A 21,957-nucleotide genomic window follows, 5' to 3' on the forward strand; every position below is an offset into this window, starting at 1 on the left:
AGTCTTTAACCATTGATTATGGTATTTGTTGTGGCCTTTTTATATATGTATTATGTTGAGAATTCCCTTTTTTATTTCTTTTAACTTTTATTAATTTTAATTTATTGTGTTAACATGGATTCAAGTGTCTCAACTCAATATAACACCCTCACCCCCACCCCCTTGTCCCCTATTATACCTCTTTTGCCCCTTCCCCTTAACTCCCTCCCCCCTTGCCTCTGGGATTTGCTGTCCTGTTATCCATATCTCTGTGTTATGTATATATAATTTTACTAATTTCTTCACCTTCTCTGACCCCTACCATCATCCCCCTTCCCTCTGACAGCTGTCCCTTTGCTCCCTGTTACCACGTCTCTACCTCTATTCCATTCCTCAGTTCACTTTGTTCATTAGATTTCACATATAAGTGAGATGATATGATTATTTTTTCTCTGCCTGGCTTATTTCACTTAGCATAATAATCTCCAGGCCCATCTGTGCTGTAGCAAAATATAAGATTTCCTTCTTTTTCATGGCCACATAATATTCTATTCTGTATATGTACCACTGCTTTTTAATCCACTCATCCACTGATGGACACTCAGGCTGTTTCCAGATCTTGGCTGTTGTAAACAATGCTGCAATAAGCATGGGAATGCATATCTTCTTTTGAATCAGTGATTTGCTCTTCTTAGGATATATTCCTAAAAGTGGGATAGCTGGATCAAAAGGCAGTTCTGCTTTGAATTTTTTGAGGAAACCCCATACAGTTCTCCACAGTGGCTGCACAAGTCTGCATTCCCACCAGTAGTGCAAGAGGTGCCCTTTTCTCCACACCCTCGTCAGCACTTATTGTGTGCTGTTTTGTTAATGAGCACCATTCTGACAAGTGTGAGGTGATATCTCATTGTGGTTTTAATTTGCATTTCTCTGATGATTAGTGATGTTGAACATTTTCTCATATACTTATTGGCCATCTGTATGTCCTCTTTGGAAAGTGTCTATTCAGTTTTTTTGCCCATTTTTTAAATTGGATTGTTTAGGTTCCTGGTGTTGAGTTTTAGAAGTTCTTTATAAATTTTGGTTATTGACCCCTTATCAGAAGTATTGGCAAATATGTTCTCCCATTGTGTGTGTTCTCTTTTTAGTTTGTTAATGATGTCTTTTGTTGTGCAAAAGCTTTTTAGTTTGATATAGCCCCATTTGTTGATTTTGTCCTTTATTTCACTTGTCCATGGAGATAAATCAGCAAAAATATTGCTACGAGAGATATCACAGAGTTTACTGCCTATGTTTTCTTCCAAGATGTTTATGGTTTTGTGCCTTACATTTAAGTCTTTTATTAATTTTGAGTTTATTTTTGTGAATGGTGTAAGTTGGTGGACTATTTTTATTTTTTTGCTTGCACCTGCCCAATTTTCTCAACACCATTTATTAAAGAAATTGTCTTTATTCCTTTGTCAAATATCAATTGACCATAAAGGTGTGGGTTTATTTCTGGATTCTCTGTTCTGTTCCATTGATCTGTATGCCCGTTCTTATGCCAGTACCAAGCTGTTTTGAGTACAATGACCTTGTAGTATAACTTGATATCAGGAAGTGTGTTATACCTCCCACTTTATTCTTCATTTTCAAGGTTGCTGAGGCTATTTGTGTTCTTTTTGGTTCCATATAAATTTTTGAAATATTTTTTCTGGATCTGTGATGCTCAACATTTAATTAGAATTAAAGCAAGCTTATATATTTAAATGGGTCTTACAAGGATACTCAACTGTGAGAACTGGAACAATAGAGGCAGGGGAAATGGGATAGGACCTGACAGTGAAGTGAGAGAAAGCCCTAGTTTTAGACCTTGTCTCTATTCTTAATCAGCAATTTAAATTTGAGATCAATTCCACCTGTCTGAGCTGTAGTGTCCTAATCTGTAAAATGAAGATATCCCTTGCCTTGTATACCTTAGAATGATATTTGAAGATCAAAGTAAGATAATGGATTTTAATGTGTTTTTTATAGGTATAAATTTGAATATACTTAGGAGAGACTTATCTTTATCTTCTTTTCTCATTCATTTTCCCTCTTTCTTCTGTTTCTATCCTCCCTGTCATTCCTGTTTTCATTTTCATTGCTTCTTCTTCCCATTTAACAGGGCCAGTGATACGGGCTGAGGTGGGTGAAACCATCGAGGTGATCTTCTATAACCGTGCATCCAAGCCATTCAGCATACAGCCTCATGGAGTGTTTTATGAGAAAAACTACGAGGGAACTGTGTACAATGAGGGTGAGCAGACAGGGTCTCCAAATAATAAGGGCTACAGGCAATAGTGGGTAGCTCTAGAGGAAAGATAAATAAGGAGTAAAAGAAGAAGGAGGCAGAATTAATAGCTATGTGGATATTATTGAATGAATTTATGATTTTATAACAAGGCAGAGCTGGAGTCAATAACAGACATGTTTTAAATATTTTTTCATTATAAAGATAACATACCTCTTATGGAATTTTGTAAAAATGTAAAAAATTATGAAATTAATAAAATAATTCATAGAAAAATTGTCAATATGTTTTGAAATATCTTTAAATATTTTTCTGTGCTTATAATATGTATGTATTTATAGACTTGTGATCATGTGGTTTGTACAATTTTGTATCATACTATTCTCAGTTATCATTATATTTTGTCAACTATCCAATTCATAATGTTATAAATATTTTAATGACATATTAAGCTCTGTCATGTGGATTTGCCATAATTTATTTACATTACCCTCCTTTGTTTATACATGTAATTTTAAAATTATTTTAGAATACTTTAACTCATTGAATGCATTAAATTAATACATACATAAGTTTTGAATTCCTATTTCAGAAGAGAATTCTAGAAGTGAGATTATTGGGTAATTTATTTCTATTTTCTCTAGAAATAATATTAACACAAGCTAATTGCAAGCCCAAAATAATAAAATCATAACTGGCAAAGTCACAGACAAATCTAGACTATAAAAATATCCTACATGGCAACTGATCTAGTCCCTTTAAGAAGTCAATGCCATAAGGAAAACATTAAAGAGACAACACTATGGGCAACATACAAACCTTTTTTGATCCTGTTTATAAAAAAGTAGACTTAAGGGTCCTTTTGGAGGTAATTGTAAAATTTTTGTTATAGACTGAATATTAGATGATATTAGGGATATAAGGGTATTTTTAGGTGTGATAATATTATTGTACTGTTACAATACTGTTCTGAGATGCTCCCTGATTATTTGTAAATAAAATATTATGATACTTACATTTTATTTCCAAAGGATTTAACAAAAGTAAACAGAAATTGTGTGTGTAATGTATGTGTATGTAGATAGACATACACATAAATGTAGATGTATTAAAGAATGCAAAATGTTAAGAATCAACTCCAGGTGATAGGGTGATTGTTGCACTAACCTTTACATTTTTCTGTATGTTTGAAAATTTAAAAAATTTGGATCAATGAATGAATAAAAAAAGATAAGTTGATACCATTCTAAATTATACCATCTTATTATAGGTTATACTACAAATATCCTTGTGTATGTTTCTTTGCACACTTACATAATTATTTCTTGAGAATATATATTTTTGATGTAGAATCGCTATGTCTCATGAAACACATTAAAATATTTTGTACATAATATTTTGTACATATATATATAAATTGTTTTCTGGAAAAATTTGTACTCCCATCTATTTTGAATTCTATAACAGCAGTTGGGAGGGAGGACCCATTTTCTAACATCCTTTCCCACACAGAGCAGCCATTTTAACCTTTATCAAAATTTCAATCTTGTAAGTAAACAACAACAAAACTCATGGTTGTTTTGATTTGCATTAAGTTGCACGTTCTTTTTAAAATTTATACATATCTTACAGTTTTTATGAGCATGAATTTTTTAAGGCTTTTCATACTATTTACTAACCTTTTTTTTCCCCTGAAAAGGCTATTCGCATTTACCCTTTTAATAAGTGGATGAGAGGGGTAAGTGCTATCTGAACTATTTTAATTCGTAAAATCTTGAAAATTTGACCAGAAAAAAGTTGTAAAGATATTTTTGTACCTTTTTTGATTACGAATAGGTTTGGAAATTTAAGATAAAATTTCTGTGCTTTGCTTGACCATGACGTGTATCCATTTAAGAAATGACAGTTTTAATGTTGTTGTTGTTTTCCAGTTGCAGTTGATGTTCAGTATTATTTTATGTTAGTTTCAGGTGTACAGCATGATGATTATACATTTATATAATTTGTGATGTAATCCACTAATAAGTTCAGTACTACCTGACATAATACATAGTTATTACAATATTATTGACTATATTGCTTATGCTGTACTTCACATTTTCACTATTTTGTAACTACTTTTTAATCCTTTTATCTTTTTCACCCAGCCCCCCCAATGCCCTCCCATCTGGCAACCATGAGTTGTTCTCTGTATCTATGTATCTGTTCCTGCTTTGTTTGATTATTATTTTTTATTTAGATACCTCAGATATGTGAGCTATATGGTATTTGTATTTCTGTATGACTTAATTTAGCATAATACCCTTTAGGTCTAGCAATGTTGTTGCAAATGAGAAGATTTAATTTTTTATAGTCAATTCATATTCCATTGAATATATGTACCACATCTTCTTTATCAAATTCTCTACTCATGAGCACCTAGGTTGCTTCAATATCTTGGTTATTGTAAGTAAGTAATGCTACTATGAACATACAGGTTCATATATATTGATATATTTTTGAATTAATGTTTTGAATTTCTTTGGATAAATGCCCAGAAGTGGAATTGCTGTAAGATAGTTCTATATTTAATTTTTTGAGAGGAGCCACTATACTGTTATAAATAAATAGGTATGTATATAAAGGAAAAAGTATTAAACAATCAGAACCATTCAAAGATGAAACAGGCTATGATGGATGGTAGATAGTGAATCTCCCAAATCCAATGATTATTAAGCAGAAGTAGGGATATAAGAGCAGAAAAATGTATGTTTTCAAGTGAAGAGTGTTCCAAGTAAGATTTTAATGCCCTTTTTTTCCTTAGGTCTTATAAATTTGAAGTTTGGGAAGTTGAAATGTCTCCTGTTCATATAACAAGGTGTGACATAACTATAAACCAAAGTCTAGTGTCTTGATTTTTACCCAGGATTCTTTTAAATATTCAATATTCCTATTATTGCTAGTCTTGCTGCTATTTCAAAATGTCTTTGTAGGTAATGAAATTTACTCCAGTGTTTAGAGCTTATGATCTTTATTCTAGCCAATATGAGTAATGAACCCTATGTTTTCCTTGCAGGCTCATCCTATACTGGCTTGGTTGCCAAGCCCTTTGAGAAGGTAATCTATCGTTGGACAGTACCCCCCCATGCAGGCCCCACGGATCAGGATCCTGCCTGTCTCACCTGGATGTACTTTTCTGCTGTGGATCCCATAAGAGACACAAATTCTGGTCTGGTGGGTCCCCTGCTGGTGTGCAAGGCTGGTGCCTTGGGTACAGATAACAAACAGGTATTGCCGGGGATTCTGTCTGGAAATTCTATTGGGAGGAGGATGAGGCTGGGGTGCTAAATAGGAGTTAAGCATGGAACTGGATTCTAAAGGTAAGAGAATAGAAAAAACAACAACAACCAAGTTATTGAATCAGACATTAATAGTTAGTGACGTCATGTTATTCTGCACATTTTTCTGTTAGTCACAAGCACACATCATCCTTAGTCTTTGATTCTTTATTTATTTTTTTAGCTTCCGTAGCCCCTAAACTTTGTTCTAAATTCCTAAATCTTCATTAGGATTTGCTTGTTTTCTTTCATATCCAGCCCACCACTCCCAACTGTGTAACCTTTGGCAAGTTACTTAACCTCTCTTTGCTTCTGTTTCTTCATCTATAATAAAGGATAAACAATAGAAGACGGTATCTTGGGTTTCTAAAAAGTAATTAAAGTAATCTATATAAAGTGCTTAACAGAGTGTCTGGTAACATAACTAACACTCAGTAAATGTTAGCAATAATAATAATTTCATATTAATCATAATTATAATTATTTTTTCTCTTACTTACTAACTTTCCCAGTTTCCTTCTGATCTCCTAAATACTTTGCCCCACTCCTACTCAAGTGACTGTAGAGTATCTTCTATCACACTCTGTACCTTTTATTTCACAATGCACATCTTATGCTTCTTCCCTTCTCCCTTTCTTACATTCCTATCCTCCAGCCTTGTCACTTTGTTCTGACCTCCTTCACCTACTTGTGATTGAGGTTACCTAATTACCTTAAGAAAAACTGCATAGCAACAACTGCACTTCTAAGCAGGAGATGAGTTTGGCTCTGTGTCCGGAAAAAAAAAATGGGAAAGAACAAGGGATCATTGGGTCTAAGAGTATCAGAGTCTTTAACTGCTGAAACTGTTGTCACATCTCCCTCTTTTCTCTCCCACTGGGCCTACAGAAAGGGGTGGATAAAGAATTCTTTCTCCTTTTTACTGTATTGGATGAGAATAAGAGCTGGTATAGCAATGCAAATCAAGCAGCTGCTATGTTGGATTCCAGACTACTCTCAGAGGATGTCATGGGTTTCCAAGACTCCAATCGGATGCATGGTAAGGCAAATGAGTGCTTTTGTCTTGAGCTACAGCTTTGAAATTATAAGTAAAATCTAACCTTAACCTAATTATGACCCATCCTTGAAAACACTATTGCCGCTGGTCAGCGATGCCCACGAGATGGAGTAGGTTGAGGGATTAAACTTGACAACAGATCTTATACTTAGCACCTGCTTGTGCTGTTTCCTGTGTTAAACAGTATCAGGAGCACTAGATAAAGGTATTGTGAAATGAGGACTATGCCCAAAGAATCCACTGTAGACTGAGAAGAGTAAGCAGGGATGACACCTTTCCAGGCTTATCACCTTCTCCCTTATTGCCAAACACCCTTGTTTCACAAACCCATACTTTAGCCAAACAGAGCTATTTTTATCTACATGGACATACCTTTTACTTTTTTAACTTCATGTTTTTGCAATGCTTTGCCCTCCACTTAAAATTCCTTTCCTTATATCTTTGCCTGGAGCCTAGAGAAACTATTTCCATTCTCTAAGGCTCTATTCAAAAGCTAACTCCTTCAAGTAACAATTTACTTTATCACCCAAGCCCAGGATTATGACACCTTGTTCTGAACAACTATAGCAGTTCTATCAGACTATTTTAATAGCAAGTATCATATACTCACCAGTAATTTATTCAATTGTTACATTACTTTTGATTTCTGCTAAAGTGTAATCCTTAATAGTGAGTATTATTTGTTACTTATCCCTGTATCCTGCCAGACGTTCCCAAACTAGGGCGCGGGCTGCATGCGCCCCCCTGAGACCATTTATCCGACCCCCTGCCACACTTCCAGAAGGGGCACCTCTTTCATTGGTGGTCAGTGAGAGGAGCACTGTATGTGGCAGCCCTCCAGCAGTCTGAGAGACAGTGAACTAGCCCTCTGTGTAAAAAGTTTGGGGACCCCTGCTACACTGTCTAATACACAATAAATATTTATGAAACAGTGAACTACCAGTTCATGAGTATGTGAAAGCGTGAGTGAATGAATGGAAAGACGTGGTCCCAGTTTGCAAAGAGCTCCTAGCATTTTATAACGAGATGAGGCTAATAACATCCATGAAACAATTATAGAACAATCCAAGGTATAGTATAATTAAGTGCTAAATTATGTGGAACCAATTTTAAGTAATATAAGAGTTTGAAGGGAGAAAATATTAATGAGGAACAATCAAATGAAAGGGTTTCTGAAAGAAGGGAATGCTTGACCTAGGTCTTAAAGGCTGAATAGGTTTTCAATCAGACATTATAGGAAGGAGACATAGAATCAGGTTAGCAATGTTTCCATCCAGATCCCGGGAAATTACCCAATAGGATTCCTCTTTAAAGCTAGTTCCAGAGGTTGTGGGGACATTGAAAAGGGGTCAGCTTCAAGCAGGCCTCCCTGTATTTTTTTTTTGTATTTTTCTGAAGTTGGAAATGGGGAGGCAGTCAGACAGACTCCCGCATGTGCCCGATAGGGATCCACCGGGCACACCCACCAGGGGGTGATGCTCTGTCCATCTGGGGCGTCGCTATGTTGCAACCAGAGCCATTCTATAGCCTGAGGCAGAGGCCACAGAGCCATCCTCAGTGCCTGGGCCAACTGTACTCCAATGGAGCCTTGGCTGCAGGAGGGGAAGAGAGAGACAGAGAGGAAGGAGAGAAGGAGGGGTGGAGAAGCAGATGGGCGCTTCTCCTGTGTGCCCTGGTCGGGAATCGAACCCGGGACTTCTGCACACCAGGCGGACGTTCTACTACTGAGCCAACCGGCAAGGGCCACCTCCCTGTATTTTTGAAGGGGGTGTAGAGGATGCAAGGGAGTCAAGAACAAGTGTGTTGTCTTTTTTGGCACTATCTCTTGGTTTTCATTATTGGTCAGTTAAATCATCTGGAAAAAGTAAGATAGTCCTGCAATCTAATTTTATCCCAGTATGAATTAATGGAGCACCCAATTAGTATTAGGTGACATGTTAGGTACTTGGATAACCACGCAGATACAGAAAAAAAAAAAGTGCTTCTTCTTAAGTCTGTCTGGTGGGGGAGATAGATCTGTAAGTAAATCACTGTATTCTGTGATAAGAGATATGACAGAATTTTGTGTGGCAGGGGAGTTTCATAGAAATCAGAGATAGAATGATAATTCTGCTTCACTGTAGAGATGATGTTTATGTTGGGGCATGATGAATGGATGAGTATCTGTATGTTGTATAGAGAAACCAGAGGGAAATTATATTAGAGACAGAGGGAGCAGCATTTAAAATCAAGAAGGGTATTATAAGCACTGACCACATTTAGGGCTTTGAGCATGGAGAGGTAAATAGAGCTCACAAGATAATGTGTGTATGTGTGTGAGAGGGGGTAGGAGGATAAACTACAGGCAGGGGTACCAGGAAGGAGGCTTTTGCAAGAGTTCAGGAAAAAGATGATGAGGGTTAGAGACAGAGAAGTGGCAGTAAAGATGTAGAAGAGGAGACAGCTTGAAAACTGAGTTTGGAACTTTACATAAGAATGGCGAATGAGAAAAATATGTAGAAAGAACAAAGGGGTTGTAAGAGAACCAAGAAAATATGGTGTTACATAAGCCAAGGGAAGAGATTTTCAAGAGAGTGGTGGGAGTACAAGAGGTTGATACTTTTGTGTATGTGTGAAGAGGTTATGGTAGTGGAGAATACTTCAGTTTTGCCAAGATGTGATGTATGTTGGAGGAAGAACAGTAAGTGAAGCAAGAAAGGCTATTTAAGCCCTTATTCCAAAGGGACAGATCTTTATAAGAGGAACTAAAATGGTTTAGAGAAGAGGGTACAAGTGTTGAGAGTGACTCAGTAATTTAAAGTTGTGGGAAACTCATAGTACAGCCAGAGGTGCATTTAACAGTGGGCGCACCGGGCACGCGCCCTGGGCCCCAACTTTTGAAGGGCCCCGCAAAACTCCAACCTAACACCTTTTTTTAATGTAAGGGGCCCAATATTTTCTTCTGCACCCAGGGCCTCAACCGATCTTAATCCATCTCTGAGTACAGCACTGATGTCATGTGTGGTTTCATCTCCACATCCTGTCTTGTGTTTTTGTTTTCCAGCCATTAACGGGTTTCTATTCTCTAACCTGCCCAGGCTGGACATGTGCAAGGGTGACACAGTGGCCTGGCACCTGCTCGGCCTGGGCACCGAGAGTGACATGCATGGGGTAATGTTCCAGGGCAACACTGTGCAGCTTCAGGGCATGAGAAAGGGTGCAGCCATGCTCTTTCCTCACACCTTTGCCATGGCCATCATGCAGCCTGACAACACCGGTAAGTGCCTTAGCAACTTGCCTGAGGCTGAGAGACTTTATTGGGCTTGCGGTTGGGTGAAGGGGGCTGGTGAAGAGGAAAGAAGAGTCATGTAGAGGGTTCTTACAATGTTTTCAAAACACATTTGTCTTCTCTCCCCTCAATATGTACCCCATGTTATGGTTATTTGGATCATCATCTTAGCTGCAGGTAAATTAAAGTGAAAAGCTGAGGAACCTCTTTCTGGAACAACAGGAGATAAATAGGGATGCTGCCCAGGTGCCAGGGTCAGGACAATTTTTATGTAGGTAGAGGATAGAATTGACCATGTAGCCCTTTGGCCACATAGAAATTCCATATATACAGTCCTTGCTTTGGGGATGGATATGTCCATGTGATAAGCACTTCCAATTCTTATATTCCGTGAGAATTTCTGCAAATTTTGCTGGGAGTGAGGCAGCCGTGTGTTTAACAGTTTTAACCCAAGTATTGGAACACAATAACTTCTAGTACAGCTTCTTTCAGAAACTTGCAGTTTAAATTTGTTCTAATCATTTCCCCTCTATGTGGCTAGATTTCTTTCTTATTTTCTTTTTCTGTCTGTCTCCACCCTCCCTCCCTCCTTCTTTCCCTCCCTCCTCTTTCTTTCTTATTTTTCTTCCTCTCTGTCCCCTTATCTGTCTTTCTTTCATTAAGAAATTGGACTAGACTATTTCTTCAGATTTCATCTCTGTCTAATATTTCATAATGCAGCAGTAATTTTTCCTTGCTGTTTCTAGCCTCCAAACTCAGTTTTCATCTACTTTTTCTAAGCAGTAGATGACAATGTGTTTGTAAAGAAAATTTGTAAGTTCGTATATTTCCCACTAAACTTTATTTTAGTTCAGTAAATTTCATTCATATCTCAGAAAAATCCCTATTCAAAACAAGTCTCCTTGACAATTTAGCAATTGCATTCTGGCACTGGGTTTAACAAACATTTAACATAAAGCTGGTCTCCACAGCAATCTAGGTTCTCATTTTTGCCCATCTACCTGGGATATCTTTTTAGTCTGGGAAAGTTGTTATCAAATTAGAAACAATAGTTAATAGAGCTGAAAAGAAAAAGAGAAACAAGTATTTTAGTGAAACTTGAGGTAGGGAAATTCTGAATAAGGAAGACCTTACTCTCTAACCTTAATCCTAAAGCCAAATCCTAGGTTTAATCTCTTTCTTGTGAAATTAGCCAGGCTCACCTGCCATGACTATATACCTCCCCAGGGCTCACTCTTACTTTGGATGAATAAAATTATTTTTGTATCACATTGAGGCTTAATATAGGATGGCTTTAGATGGATTAAAAACATTCTGATCTGGTATGAGGGAGAGAAAATGTAAATAGGTTTATAAGAGTAAGAGCTTGAAAGGTTCTTCAAGCAAAAGCCCAAATTTATCTTACCTTTACATTTTCTAGACCTTTCAAACTCTTTCTTCTTTCTGAGAACTTCTGAAGTCATAGAATGTTGAAAGTTGTAGAGCCCCTTTGAGATCATCTCAATTTACTTATTTTATTAATGGGAGGAAGAGACAGAGACCAGAAAAGGAACAATGTTTTGTTCTGATTAACCATATTGGCTCTATATGAAAGGGAGATAGGTATGTGAACAATATTATAAGGCTAGAATAATGCCATCTGCCAAGAGCTATGGTAACACAGAGAAAGTTATAACAAATTAAACCTGACTTGTAGAGTGAAGTTTTCTTGGGAAAACAGACATTCACACTTACCTTTTTAAAGATGAATAAATTGTCACCAGGCAAAGTAAGGATATGGGTGTGAGGAAGGCATTATAGGCAGTATGAACCATATAGGCAGTGTTTTGGAAACAGCATTTACCTGGAGAATGTTTGCATAGACTGATTTGATTAACTGTTTTTCAACTCAAAGTATTATGCTAAAAGGTGTTTGGAAATATGTGGAGGTAATTTTAGTTGTTACATGACTGGGGATATGAAGACGGTTATACTGTCATTTAGAGAGTTGGAGTGAGAGATGCTAAAATGTTCTGTAATATGTAAGATAGTCTTAAGCAGTGAAAAATAGTTTCATGCAAAATTCTGATAGCTTCTCTGTTGAGAAACATCAGGAATTAAGGTTTAAAGGGAAGTATAACAAGAGAATCTTGCAAGAGGATGTGAGAGCCTTTCTGATGGGTGGGAACAATAGGGTGGTGAATAGAGCCAGAGTTAAAACTCTAGAGATTATATACATAAGACCTATCAACTCTTTAATTATAAAAACCTAAGGAAAGCCATTTCAGATGTCTCTGGTGTATATATCTCTGTGATCAAGAAGTTTTTTTTTTAATTTAAATTAAATAAAATGTATTGTAACATTGGTTAATTACGTTATGTAAGTTTCAGATGTACAACTTTATAAAACAACATCTACATACTCCATTGTGTGCTTACCACCCCATAGTCTTGTCTCCCTCCAACATCATATATTTCACCCCCTTTAGCGTCTTTATCTTTCCCCCATTTCCCTTGCCCTCTGGTAACCAACAAAATGTTGTATGTGTTTATGAGTTTGTCTATTTGTTTGTTTGTTGTTTTTTTGTTGTATATTTCACCTATGAGTGAAATGGTATTGTTCTTGTCTTTTTCCAACTGATTTATTTCACTTAGAAAGAAGTTCATTTTTATATGTCTATTTAAGATCACCTATATTTTATTTTATTTTGTTTTATTTTATTTTATTTTGTGGCAGAGACAGAAACAGAGAGAGAGAGAGAGAGAGAGAGAGAGAGAGAGACAGAGAGAGACAGATTGGGACAGATAGACAGGAAGGGAGAGAGATGAGAAGCATCAATTCTTCAGTGCAGCTCCTTAGTTGTTCATTGATTGCTTTCTTATATGTGCCTTGACCGCAGGGGACTACAGCAAATCAAGAGACCCCTTGCTCAAGCCAGAAACCTGAAGTAACTAAAATTGTACTCATTTTACCACATGGGTAAACATAGGCTTAAAAACTGCCTTGAAGTTATATAGCTAATGTGTCAATAGGTTACCAAACATTCTAGTTTTCTCAGAACTGATGAGTTTCTAGGGACATAAGACTTTTAGGGGTAAAACTCAGAAAACCTTGGATAAACATGGAGGAATTGGTCATCTTAGTAGTAGAGTTTAGTTTTAAACCCAGACAGTATAGATTTGGAACTAGAACACTTAACCCTTGTGTTCATTGCTCACAATACACTTGTAATAATTTCTTTTAATGTACTACATAGATTTATCTGAAACTACCCATTTTCTACAGTATGCCTAAAATCCCCTAGGCACTTTACAGGTATATTCTGATTCAGATTTTTTCTCTTTCTTTCTTTCTCAGGGATATTTGAGATTTACTGCGAGGCAGCCAGCCATAGAGAAGCAGGTATGAGGGCAATTTATAATGTCTCCCAATGTCCTGGTCATCAAGCCACTCCTCGCCAACGCTACCAGGCTGCAAGAATCTACTACATTATGGCTGAAGAGGTAGAGTGGGACTATTGCTCTGACAGGAGCTGGGAACTGGAATGGCACAACCAATCTGAGAAGGACAGGTAAGGTTTGAGAAAAGAAATCACACATTTGGAGACTCTGGGCCATTTTAACGATAAAGAGGATACTAAAATTCTGAAAGAAGGAGACACTTACTTAAAGGCACCTAACTAGACACCAACAAATCTGATGCAGGGGCTGGAATGCAAGTAAAGTGGAACTCATTGCTTCTTTTATATTGCTATACTGTGGGTCTGAAGTAAAAGATTTTACCCACACCCTCATGTTTTTCATCTTTGCCTCCTTTCCTCCTTTAGCTAGAAACCTCTCTATTGGTACTTCAATTTTATAAAGAAATTATTCAAGGAACAGAATATCCCGAGGTCAGGTGTTCCTTGACAAAATGTCATTCAGGTACAGGCTGAGCTGTATAGCAGGAAATGAAATAGAATGGATTAAATAAGAATTTTAGTTCTTGCTCATATAATGGTATAAACATGATCAGTCCAGGGACAGTAGATGAACTAGTCACATAACATTTGCTTTCATCTTTAGAATTAAAATGCCTGTACCAGTTCTAATCATTTTCAGAGCTCAAGAAAAGGGAAAGAATTCCAAGGAAAACAGCATTGTCTGTAAGGCAATGACCTGGAAGTTGTGTACATCACTTTCTTTCATACCCCATTATCCTGAACTTACTCATGTGACCATACTTAGCTGTAAGAAAGCATGGGAAGTGCAATCTCTGGTTTGGCTGGTTTAGCAGCCATATGCTCAGCTAAAACCTAGATGATTTTATTACTATAAAGGAAGGAGAGGAGAATAGAAACTGAGGTACACTTTAGCAATTCCCTATACAGTTTATTTTTGGTACTTTGACCACCCTTTGTCAATGCTTGCTCTTTATGTTGGTTATGTTGGTCATGAAAGGTTGAAGTCTATTTGCTAACTTGTTCTGCATCCTAGAAAAAGTGACTTCGCCTTTCTGAGCCTTGGTTTACTCATCTTTAAAGTGATGTGGTATACTTGAAAAAAACTTGAGTGGAAAGATGTAGGGAAGGAGCGTCAGACTTGAATACAAGTTCTGGCTCTTTTTCTGACAGTATCAATGAACACACATCCTGTCACCCTTGGACCACTGAATCCATCTCTGAGACAAACCTACCTTATTAGGCTATTGGTAATGTCAAGTGATAAAATAAATAATAATGTTCTTTGGAAACAGGAAAACATCCTTTAAGAACAAATCTTTAATATTCCTATTCTTCTTATGCCATACCCTCCAGCAGCAGAAGCAGTTAGTACCTTCCTGCTATATGTACCTTGTCTTTTTGTGAAATGACTCTCATCTAAAACATTATCAAGGCTAAAGCTAGAGATCAAAGCTTCTGATTGTTACATCAGTGTTCTTGCCATATAAATTTTACTACAAATTCTTATCTTGATGATGGCAAACAAGGACATAAATAGAAATAAAAGTGCACGTATTCAGCCAATGTGGTGAGGAATCTGATATTAGAAGAAAGAGGCTTTCCTCTTCTTTTATCTGTGCAATTAACTTGGATATGACCTAGCTCCCTATGGACTTGAGAGCTTGAAGGCCAAGTACTGATACCCTTCATTGGATTCCTCTAGCTATAGTCACATCTTCCTGAGCAACGAAGATGGACTGCTGGGTTCCAGATACAAGAAAGCTGTATTCAGGGAATATACTGATGGTACATTCAAGATCCCTAAGCCTAGGACTGGACCAGAGGAGCACTTGGGAATCTTAGGTAAAGGAATTGCACTTTTCTCCTAATGTCTGGAAGCTTGTGCTGCTCCTAGAAGGGTTATTTCGCATCAAGAAGACCTCCTATTCTCAGTTACCAGTTTTTCCTTATGAATACTAGAACGATAGGCATATTTTATAAAGCAACCATGAAAACAAGTAGTCAAAGCAGGGAATTCATGAATTTTGCTGCAGTATGAACCATATTTTTCCAGATCTTATATCTAGGGACCTCTGAGGGTGATAGATTTTATTCTTTAATGCTAAAGGAGGGGGAACATAGGAACATAAAAATTAAGAAAACATGTATAGGAAACCAGTATTAGCCTTGTACCCCAGTTTAATTATTGCTGCAGTTTCTTCACTTTTGTGAGAGCCAATGAGTTTTCTCATTCTTGTCTTTGCATAGAAAGGATCCACTGGTTTTTTAAGAGAGCCCACCGATTCTGTACTTTATGTCAAACTGTCATTCTTAACTAACAATTATTACACAGAGCCGTTATTCTCTAGAAATTTGAGGTATTATTAAGAGAGAGTTGAGGTGGGAATGTGGAGGCAATTGTAGGCACAATCTTATTATGTAGTATCCTCATCCTGGGGGTAGCAGTTTAAGGGCTTCTGAATTTCAAAATGAAACAGTTATGACTTTTAGTTTCAGAAGGATCCTTTCTTTGGACAAACTCCTGAATCTGGGAAGTTCCTATGTATGTCCCTTTCTTTATATGCCTTTAATGTCCCAGTTTCACTATTCTATTAATGAGAATTTTCCCTTTTTTGCATATGTTAGGTCCACTTCTCAGAGGAGAGGTTGGTGATATCCTAACTGTGGTGTTCAAGAATAATGCCAGCCGCCCCTACTCTGTGCATGCCCATGGAGTGCTAGAATCTAGTACTGGCTATCCAGTGGCTGCTGAGCCTGGTAAGTGGGAACACTTAGTGAAGGGTAAAAGAATGTGTGGTATTTCTTCATCTCTCGGTGCTGCTCCTTTGAAAAATACGCTCTTAGAGAACTGAAACAGGAATATTAGCCAAGACTAAACCGCAGCCTGAGGTTATCCCTATGAAATACTCATTCTCTCAGTCTTAGACCAGCCTACCTTAGTTTTGTTGTTTCATCACAGTTGCCCTTAACACTAGTTACACATAGAGCTTTATACTGTCCTTAACTCTTTTTTTAAATATTTATTTAATTTAATTTTTTTAAATTTTATTTACAAAATTAAATTTAACAGTGTGACATTGGTCAATAAGAGTACATAGGTTGGCCATGGCTAGTTGGATCAGCTATTAAGGTAGTGGTAATTTGATGTTTATTTGACTATTATTACTTATAGTTCTCTTAGTCAATGGTCTCAATGATAAGAGTAATAAGAGGCAGACTTTCTTACAGTCCTAGATTAATATCATTACAATGGCTTTGAAATCTTGGCTTTTGCCTTTGCTCTGAGTATATATAAAAGTTTAATATTATAAAAACCTAGCATTTCAGTGGGAATAAAGGAAAAAAAAGACTAATATGTAGTGTTAGGACGAGTCATTCTCTTCACTAAATAAAATTAAGTCTCTACCACATGCTAAAATAAATTACAAACAGATTAAAGGTAAAATAGTTTTAAAATAAAAGAACTAAAAAAAATTTAAGTGAAGATTTACTGGACTCAGGTTGTTACTGAACACAGATTCGATTATTTGCTATGGTACAAAAAGCCAAGATTCATGACACAGGTGCTGGTGGAAAGGAAAAGGTTTATTCAAGTGCCAACCACTTGAGAAGATGGTGAGTTCTTATCTTAAAAAAACCCATCTCAACAGCTTAAACACTTTGACCAGATTATATAATGTAAGAGATTCAGAGAATTTGGGGCCTGACCTGTGGTGGCGCAGTGGGATAAAGCGTCAACCTGGAACACTGAGGTTGCCGGTTCGAAACCTTGGGCTTGCCTGGTCAAGGCACATATGGGAGTTGATGCTTCCTGCTCCTCCCCCTTCTCTCTCTCTCTCTCTCTCTCTCTCTCTCTCTAAAAATCAATAAATAAAATATTAAAAAAAAAAAAAAAAAAAGAATTTGGGTAGGGTAGAATTCCTAAAGGGAGGGCAGATGTGCACTTTCTTTTGAGAAAGGCACTTTCTTATTCTCATAGCTGACTGGACTTCCATGGTCCTCTTGGCCTTGTAACTGGAACTGAAGCTAGCAAGTAATTTATAAACTAGAGTTATTGTTTTTCTGAAAAATAAAAATTATTTTCAGTTAAACTGATGTTTCCACATTCCTGTGGTTAGGTTGTCCTCTTATCCATCCCCTGAGAATCAAAATTGTAAGCCTCAATGTGGTGGGAGAGAGGGGAGGGAGTTGAGGGTTCATTCTTTTTGTTCTGATGTTAACTTTTGATGCATGTCAACCTGATGTCTGTGATTTATTGCCAGTGTGAGCATTCCTTATTCTAAGAGAAGAATAGGCCATTCAACTGTAATTAGAATTCAGCCAGAAATGAAAGCATAAGATTGGTTATATATTTTGCTTTGTTACAGAATATACAACTTTGATTACTAGATTGGTAATATTAAATCATATTTAAAGCTAGAGTAACAAGCCGATTTTAATATTTACTAAGGTTAACATGAGTAATTTTACATAAATTATTTTATTAGCTTGTTTTATTACTATATTCTTATTATAGTTCTGTTCTGTGGCTAAGCTAGTCAAAATAATATCAGTAATCTAGCATATTCATTTGCTGTTACAAGGATGGGGATCTGTTTCTGATATTTTTGGCTTTAAAAAATTTTGTTTGGAGACAGGAATTTGGAGATGCTTACTCTACCTTTATACTTATGACTCCTTCATCTCATATTTTTTGTGGCAATTATTTGTTGAAGAAGTAATTTATTTATGCTGTAGATTAGATTTACCTAAAGGCACCTTCATGATGCTTTCTTTTGCTTTTCATAAAAATTTAATATCCTTTAAGTTAATTTAATTTTTATTATATATTACAGTAATTTCTAATGTGTATAATGTCCATATATAAATATACTAATGTATTCTTTTGTATTTTATAACACAGAAATTGTGCCATACAGGTATTTCTACAATTTATTTCTATCTTAAAAATGTTAGGAGTGTTGCCATTTTAATGCATTTATGTTTACTTATTTATATATGCTGCGTGGTAGTCTGTGAGATAGATTTACCATACTATATTTAAGCAGTTTCACACTGAGGAATGCTTAAGTTGTTTTCATGTTTTTTTGTTTGTTTGTTTGATTATAAGTTTCAAAGAACATCCTTGAATGAACCTCTTGGTGAACATACATTTTATAGGATAAATACTGGAACATAAATTGATAGTTACAGATTATAAAGTATAACTTTTCATAGAAACTTTCAAATTCATAGGATTTTGAAATTCCCTTCCAAAAAGAATTCAGTTTACATTTCTAAAAACACTCGATGAGATTCTTTCTTTTTCCAGATCCTTGGCAACACTGAATGTCACCAACTGTTTTAATTATTGCCAATTTGATGGGTGAAAATTGGCGGCTCACTTTATTATAATTTCTATTTCCCTGATTACCATTGAGGTTGATCATATTTCCTTTCTTCTTCTCCTTCTCCTTCCTTTCTCTTCCTCCTCCTCCTCCTCCTTCTTCTTCTTCTTCTTCTTCTTCTTCTTCTTCTTCTTCTTCTTCTTCTTCTTCTTCTTCTTCTTCTTCTTCTTCTTCTTCTTCTTCCTCCTCTTCTCCTCCTCCTCCCTCCTCTTCCCCTCTCCTCCTCTCCTCCTCCTCCTCTTCCTCCTCCTCCTCCTCCTCTTCCTCCTCCTCCTCCTTCTTCTCCTTCTTCTTCTTTCTATTTTGGGCTATTTTTTCCATTTTGGTATATTCTATCCTGAATTCATCCAGGATGGAAAAGTTGTAGCATTTTTTAAATCCTCCCCTTTTTTGTTAACTTTATTTTGAAGAAATATTTTAAAACACTGTGGAAGCATTTCCCCAGACTGATGTAAGGAGGGAAGTGCTCCACTTACAAAAGATGGCATCTGCAGTGTGTAAGAGGGACTCATCACAGGTACCATGGTGGTTGTTCCTTCTTTCTGGAGCCACAAACCCTAATCTTTCCTCACAAGACTCTAGTCTGCTTCACATTTCCTCCACTAGGGTTCAGGATGTTTGTCTGTGAATGACATGCTGTGCATTGGCCCTTTAACAGGGATCCTGGATCACCAGTAGACTCTTGTCTCTCCCTGCTGGGAAAAATCCTTGCTGATTTTCACAGCCAGATGTTATGTGGGTACCTCTTCTTCGCTCTGGTACTCTTGGCTGGGATCATGGCATGGGGTTGAGAAAACTTTTGCGGCATTGCCCATGCCTGCAGGGCCAGGTTTTTTCACATCTCTAGCCTTCTTACTAGTCTCAATATAGCTTCTTTTCTTTTTATGTAGTAAATCCTTGCTTAAAGTCCTTTGTTTAGCTAGTTTTTAGTTGGCTACTCAGGTTGATTGTTCTATAATTGGTTGTAATGCTGGATTGATCCTGGAAGGGTGTGAGTGTAATTTCCACTTATTCTCTCCCCATCTTGGATCTCCTTCATTTACATTATTTTGTGTGTGTATGTGGCCAATTGCTTTTTATTTGTTTATTTTTTTAATTATTATTAATTTTAATAAGGTGACATTGGTAAATCAGGGTACATATGTTTGGAGCAAACGTCTTCAGGTTATTTTGCCATTTGATTATGTTGCATACCCATCACCCAAAGTCTATTGTCTTCCATTACCTTCTATCTGGTTTCTTTGTGTCCCATTCCCTGCTCGCCGTAACCACCACCCTCTTGTCCATGTCCTTAAGTCTCATTTTTATGTCCCACCTATGTATGGAATCATATACATAGTTCTTAGTTTTTTTTCTGATTTACTTATTTCACTCAGTATGTTATATAGCTCCATCCATATTGTTGTAAATGATCCAATGTCATCATTTCTTATGGCTGAGAAGTATTACGTAGTATATATGTACCAAAGCTTTTTAATCTACTCATCCACTGACAGACACTTGGGCTGATTCCAGATCTTTGCTATTGTGAACAATGCTGCCATAAACATGGGGGTGCATTTGTCCTTTTGATACAGTGCTATGGTGTTCTTGAGGTATATTCCTAAAAGTAGGATAACTGGGTCAAAAGGCAGTTTGATTTTTAAATTTTTTTTTGTATTTTTCTGAAGTTGGAAATGGGGAGGCAGTCAGACAGACTCCCGCATGCAACCGACTGGGATCATCCCGACATGCCCACCAGGGGGCGATGCTCTGCCCATCTAGGGCATTGCTCTGTTGTGACCAGAGCCATTCTAGTGCCTGAGGCAGAGGCCATGGAGCCATCCTCAGCACCTGGGCCAACTTTGGTCCATTGGAGCCTTGACTGCTATATGGGAAGAGAGAGACAGAGAGGAAGGAGAGGGGGAGGGGTGGAGAAGCAGATGGGTGCTTCTCCTGTGTGCCCTGGCTGGGAATCAAACCTGGGACTCCTGCACACCAGGGTGATGCTCTACCACTAAGCAAACCAACCAGGGCTTGATTTTTAATTTTTGAGGAATCTCCATACTGTTTTCCACAGTGGCTGTACCAGTCTGTACTCCCACCAGCAGTGCAGGAGGGTTCCCTTTTCTCCACATCCTCGCCAGCACTTATTCTGTGTTGTTTTGTTGATGAGGGCCATTCTGACTGGTGTGAGGTGAAATCTCATTGTTGTTTTAATTTGCATTTCTATAATGATTAGCGATGTTGAGCATTTTTTTTCATATGCCTATTGGCCATCTGTACGTTCTCTTTGTGGAAGTGTCTATTCATTTCTTTTGCCCATTTTTTGATTGGATTGTGTTGTCTTCCTGGTGTTGAGTTTTACAAGTTCTTTATAAATTTTGGTTATTAATCTCTTATTAGATGTATTGTAAAATATGTTCTTCCATTGTAAAGTTTGTCTTTTTAATCTGTTCTTACTGTCTTTAAGTGTGCAAAAACTTTTTAGATTGATATAGTCCCCTTTGTTTATCTTGTCTTTTATTTCACTTGCCCGTGGAGATAAATCGGCAAATATATTGCTGTGAGAGATGTCAGAGAGCTCAGTGCCTATGTTTTCTTCTAAGATGCTTATGGTTTCACGGCTTACATTTAACTCTTTTATCCATTTTGAGTTTATTTTTGTGAATGATGTAAGTTCTAGTTTCATTTTTTTTTTTTTTTTTTTTGCAGGTAGATGTCCAATTTTCACAACACCATTTGTTAAAGAGGCTTTCTTTATTCCATTGTATGCTCTTACCTCCTCTCTCAATTATCAGTTGTCCATAAAGCTTTGAGTTTATTTCTGGGTTCTATGTCCTGTTCCATTTATCTGTATGCCTGTTCTTATGCCAGTACCAGGCTGTTTTGAATACAATGACCTTGTAGTATAACTCGATATTGGGAAGTGTGGTACCTCCTACTTTATTCTTCCTTTTCAAGATTGCTGAGGCTATTCATGTTCTTTTTTAGTTCCATCTAAATTTTTGGAATATGCGTTCTATATCTTTGAAGTAAGTCATTGGTATTTTAATTGGTATTGCATTGAATTTATAAATTGCTTTGGGTAATATAGACATTTTAATGATGTTTTTTCTTCCTAACCATGAGCACGGTATATACTTCCATTTGTTTGTATCTTCCTTGATTTCTTTTATCAATGCTATATAATTTTCCGAGTACAAGCCTTTAATCTCCTTGGTTAAATTTACTCCTAGGTACTTTGTTTTTTTGGTTGCAATAGTGAAGGGGATT

The 21,957-nt window shown here is 36.8% G+C and overlaps 1 protein-coding gene across 10 annotated transcripts in view; it reads left to right on the top strand.

The window, feature by feature from the left end:
- HEPH (hephaestin) overlaps window positions 1-21,957 on the top strand; it is an 83,539-nt gene that overhangs the window by 22,415 nt on the left and 39,167 nt on the right. For all 10 annotated transcript variants that reach the window (XM_066248780.1, XM_066248782.1, XM_066248779.1 and 7 more), the window contains 7 exons: window positions 2,126-2,257; window positions 5,307-5,518; window positions 6,457-6,607; window positions 9,669-9,881; window positions 13,231-13,444; window positions 15,018-15,157; window positions 15,941-16,072. In XM_066248780.1, coding sequence (XP_066104877.1) covers window positions 2,126-2,257; window positions 5,307-5,518; window positions 6,457-6,607; window positions 9,669-9,881; window positions 13,231-13,444; window positions 15,018-15,157; window positions 15,941-16,072 — 1,194 coding nt within the window. The remainder of the gene's footprint in view (window positions 1-2,125; window positions 2,258-5,306; window positions 5,519-6,456; window positions 6,608-9,668; window positions 9,882-13,230; window positions 13,445-15,017; window positions 15,158-15,940; window positions 16,073-21,957) is intronic.

Source organism: Saccopteryx bilineata, chromosome X, assembly GCF_036850765.1.
Source record: "Saccopteryx bilineata isolate mSacBil1 chromosome X, mSacBil1_pri_phased_curated, whole genome shotgun sequence".
Lineage (NCBI taxonomy): Eukaryota > Metazoa > Chordata > Mammalia > Chiroptera > Emballonuridae > Saccopteryx > Saccopteryx bilineata.